The 4,564-nt window shown below is 31.6% G+C and overlaps 1 protein-coding gene across 1 annotated transcript; it reads left to right on the top strand.

Moving 5' to 3' along the window:
• The first annotated feature begins 732 nt into the window (after positions 1–732).
• LOC110668901 (type IV inositol polyphosphate 5-phosphatase 9-like) lies at positions 733–3,541 on the top strand. The gene is made up of 7 exons (XM_021830294.2): positions 733–908; positions 1,011–1,115; positions 1,189–1,546; positions 1,964–2,148; positions 2,819–2,927; positions 3,014–3,165; positions 3,293–3,541. Exons 1-7 carry the CDS (start codon positions 733–735, stop codon positions 3,534–3,536), a joined length of 1,329 nt encoding a protein of 442 aa, XP_021685986.2. The 3' UTR covers positions 3,537–3,541.
• Positions 3,542–4,564: the final 1,023 nt, after the last annotated feature.

Below are 4,564 nucleotides of genomic sequence, written 5' to 3'. Positions count from 1 at the left end.
TTTTTGCTAATTTTTTATTTAACCATTATTTTTCAATTATATCTTATCCACAAACTTTTTACTTTAAAAAAAAATTAATATCTAATTGAAAAAAAGAATTATTTAAAAAATTGCACTACATAAGTAATAAACAATAAAAATTCAATTTTCGATATATTCTATTAACCATTAGTATCTTTTCTTTATTAATTAATTCGGTATAATACGTTTGATGAATGCAAAAATTTTTGTTCATATATGGATTTAAAAATAAATAAGTGAAAGGTATACGCACAAATAAACTAAAAATCAAAGGTTTACGGGGTTGAAAGTGAATTTTACCAACCCAACCAAGGATCCCAAGAAGCAGAAAATATTAAAGCCGCAAGAACAGAGCAAAGGTTTTTAGTTTTCTCTCTCTAAGTATATGGTTGTAAGTTTGATTCAAGTAAAGAAATTAAGGTGCATCAATCATCATCCACGTCACAGTAAGTGCTTCTTCCCTCCAACTTGCAGAGGTCTTTCTCTCTAATTCTCAGCATGATCTGTCCCTGCCATTTCTTTTTATCTCTTTTGGCATTCTCTGTCTAACCCTTTCTCCTCTCATCCTCTTCTTCCCCTTCCCATCTCTATGTGTTTCACCATAGAAGGACCAAACCAAGGAGAAGTACTGAGCCCTTCTTTTTCTTCTTCTTCTTCTCTCCAACTTCTTGGTTTTCTCTGTATACTAACAGCTTGTGATTTACATAGATCATGTGGCCAAGATTGGTAGCTAACAAGATCCTTAGAAAAAGATTGGGGAGCAACAACTTTGTCGCAGATTTTCCAAGCAACAAAGAAGTTAACTTGCTGGAGATTCCAAACTTGGTTCGACCATCTTTGAGCGCTGACAGAATCTACGATCATCAGAAGGACACACACAACTACAAGTGAGCAGCATACGAGATAGCTTGCTGATGTATCTTTTATTCTTTAATTTATTAATTCATAATTATTGATTCTCATTTTCATGAATATATACTCTCGTAAAGGGTTTTCGTTAGCACGTGGAATGTTGGTGGGATTGCACCAAGTGAAGATTTAGATATGGCGGATTGGCTAGACACTCCAAAAATCTGTGACATATATGTTCTTGGGTATTTATCTACATATATATTCATAATCTTCCTTTTTAGTCAATAAGGTTCTAACTGAGATTCGAATTTACAGGTTTCAAGAGATTGTGCCGCTTAGAGCATCGAATGTTCTTGGTTATGAGAATAGCAAGATTTCCATGAAATGGAATTCCTTGATTCGACAAGCATTGAACAAGAAGATTCAATGCTGCAGTGGAGACGACAATGATCTGCTGATTAATATTGAGAAAAGAAAAAATTTACTTCCTCCTATTAAAGATGAAAGGACAATCGAAAGCAGCAATATTCCTCAAGACTTCCGCTGCGTTGTTAGCAAGCAAATGGTTGGAGTATTAATATCAGTTTGGGTTCGAAGTGATCTTCGTCCTTATATCCGGCATCCTAGTGTCTCTTGTGTTGGCTGTGGCATCATGGGTTGCCTTGGGAATAAGGTATACAAATATATATATTATTTTTACCCAAAAGCATAATTTAATTGAACTCGCCATTAAACCTATATCAAATCATATCATATATGTAAGCATATGCATCGTGCACGTTTCTTTTCTTTTCTTTTCTTTTTTTCCTGGACATGAAGATGATTTCATTAACTGTGGGAGAAGTGCAGCTGGGGATAGTTGTAAAACAATCCAAGGTACACAACATACCTAAATATACAAAAATTTGCCGTTTCAATAGACAAAAAGTAATAAAAAGTGCAACATTAAGTACAGCACGACAATGGAAGCTAGCTAGTCTTTAATTTTTTTTTTTTTTATGAACTTCCAATGCATTAATTGCAGTAAGTATTTCCAATAACTTATTTTTGTTCCCGATGTCTTTAAAAGTGAGTTTGATTTAATTTGCAGGGTTCTGTGTCAGTTAGATTTCGTTTACATGAAACAAGCTTCTGTTTCGTCTGCAGTCATCTAGCATCAGGGGGTAAAGAAGGGGATGAAAAGCATAGAAACTCAGATGTAGCCGAAATCCTGTCGCGAACCAGCTTCCCTAGAGGCCCTTCACTTGATTTACCAAGAAAGATTCTAGATCACGAGTATGTGAAATTTAATTGATTAGTAATTAGATTTTTTTTATTATTAATTATAAGTTGAAACCGTCCAAAACCCAATTTGTTATTATGTTAATATACCTTCTTAATCAATGATTATTCAACACTTGGTCTCACTACTAACCATGAGCATAAGACACTGCTTGACAATAAACAAAAGAGCTTAAATTATATTAACGACCATTATTGCTATAGCTAACTTGTTTTAACTTTGAATTTGTCGCTTGAGGCCGCCAAAGATTTATAAAATTAACGGAAGATCACTTTTTAATTATAATTATGCTAATCACCTTCTGTTTATGGTTTAAAAATTAGGGCACTTGTTGAAGGATTGAAAATGAGGTGGGTTCATTGAAAATTGAAATAGTGGGTAGCTAAACCGCCTGAAAGAGATGATTTCTATGCTAAGTAAACTCATCTATAGTTGTTTATAAAATATCTGTATAAACCCTTTTCTTATAGCAAGTTGCACTTTTTAATCAGAAAGTTGAAAATGTTCTTTAAGCCCATCAAGCTACTTGGATTAATATATACATAACTGATAACACTATAACATGCGTTCTTTTTTGTCTTGTTCATTAAAGAAAATAAAATCAAATTAGCTTAATCTTGGTGATGATATCTGATATAATTAATTTTTCTCCACATGGTGCAGCCGTGTGATTTTGCTTGGAGATTTGAATTACAGAATTTCACTACCAGAAGAAACGACTCGATTATTGGTGAATAGAAAAGAATGGAATGCCTTATTAGAAAATGATCAGGTATATCTGTAGTACAAATATTCTAATTTTATAAATACTTAAATTTAAAACTCATCTTTAGACTTCTCGTTGTTATGGCAATGAAGCTGAGGATGGAGCTCATGACTGGTCAAGCATTTGAAGGTTGGCATGAAGGAATAATCAAATTTGCTCCCACTTACAAATATTGCCCTAATTCTAATGTATACTTTGGATGCCTCGAAGGCAAGAAAAGTGAAAAATGTCGAGCTCCAGCATGGTAATTTTCTTGATAGTACTTCAACTACGTTCATTCAAGATTAGATGACGAAAGATTATTGTGATAGATCGAGATAAGTTCTTGATTATTATTATTAGTTTTAATCTCTTGTTCTTGCTTGATACAGGTGCGACCGGATTATTTGGTACGGAGAAGGATTAAAGCAACATTTATATGGTAGAGGTGAGGCAAAATTGTCTGATCATAGACCAGTTAAGGCAATATTTTCTGCAGAAGTTGAGGTTCTACAAACATTGAAAGGACTTCAAAACTTCTTCCTATCCGAGAGATTTGATCAAATAACAAACAAGTTTGACATGCCGTCTTCCCTCAAATTTCTATGTAATGGCAGATTAAGCTTAAGGATTTAAAGACATACACATATATATATACTTAGTTATAAAATTAATCAAGTTGTGTTATGTATAATTATTATAAAAGAAGAAAAAGTAGAAGAAGGGTAATGAAAATTATTATATATATAAGAAGCTTATATATTATACTGTAGTTGCTTGAATCTGCTGATGAGTGTACAGTGACGGGTTTCGTTGTTTTCCATGTTTCTTTATGGTAGAGGAGTTGTCATATTCTATCCTATCATTTTCTATGGATTATAAACTTATAGTAAGGCCAGATTAATTTATTATTAATAGTAATTTAAGGCTTGCCATTGGTCTAATAACACTATCTTTCCAAAAAAAATTGTCCAATCAGATGTTCCCAATTAGGGTGTTGTATACTAATCCCCACACAGGCATGCGACATTTATATGGCCAGTTAATTAATTTCAATTTCTAATGATTAGGGTAGTTTAATTGATATGCCAATCTCAACCATAAGATCTAATTAAGCAAATAAAGGTTGAAAAAGCAAACAAAAATGAGTTGGAGTGGGTACATCATCCTCAACGCTTGTAATAGGGTAGCTGTAGGTCATTTTTTTTTTTTTTATATAAAGCGTTTGTAATATATATAATTAATTAAATATATGGATTAACAACTCCAAATATTTAAAAGAAATTATGGATGTTTTAATTTGTCTGGTTTTGTATATACCAATTCTGCATTTGCATCTTTTATGGTTGTTTAAGATGATTGCATGAAATAATAAGATTATAATGTCTTTTAATATAGACGAATGATTTTGTTTATGAATTTTAATTTAATAATATTGAAATGCTTTTTAAAATTATAAAATTTTAATTAAAAATTTTAATTAAAATTAAATAAATTAAAATTTTCAATTTTTTTTACTATAATTAACATATATGACTTAAAAAAAATAAATAAACATACTTTTAATTTGCATTGTGGTTTTAAAATTGGCGTTTTGGAACTGTATTGTGGTTCTGAAATTGGCCAAATGATTCCTTGAATTATATTTAACCATCATACTTGTC

The sequence above is a fragment of the Hevea brasiliensis genome, chromosome 15 (assembly GCF_030052815.1).
Source record: "Hevea brasiliensis isolate MT/VB/25A 57/8 chromosome 15, ASM3005281v1, whole genome shotgun sequence".
Taxonomy (NCBI): Eukaryota; Viridiplantae; Streptophyta; class Magnoliopsida; order Malpighiales; family Euphorbiaceae; genus Hevea; species Hevea brasiliensis.
The sequence above is the reverse complement of the archived record's forward strand: the minus strand, read 5'-3'. Positions and strand labels throughout refer to the sequence as shown.

Excerpts from the sequence above, each read along its gene's own strand:
- LOC110668901 (XM_021830294.2), top strand. The coding sequence starts at position 733 with ATGTGGCCAAGATTGGTAGCTAACAAGATCCTTAGAAAAAGATTGGGG. Across the intron at positions 1,116-1,188 it reads TGTGACATATATGTTCTTGG|GTTTCAAGAGATTGTGCCGC; the intron begins GTATTTATCTAC and ends TCGAATTTACAG. Across the intron at positions 2,928-3,013 it reads CCTTATTAGAAAATGATCAG|CTGAGGATGGAGCTCATGAC; the intron begins GTATATCTGTAG and ends ATGGCAATGAAG.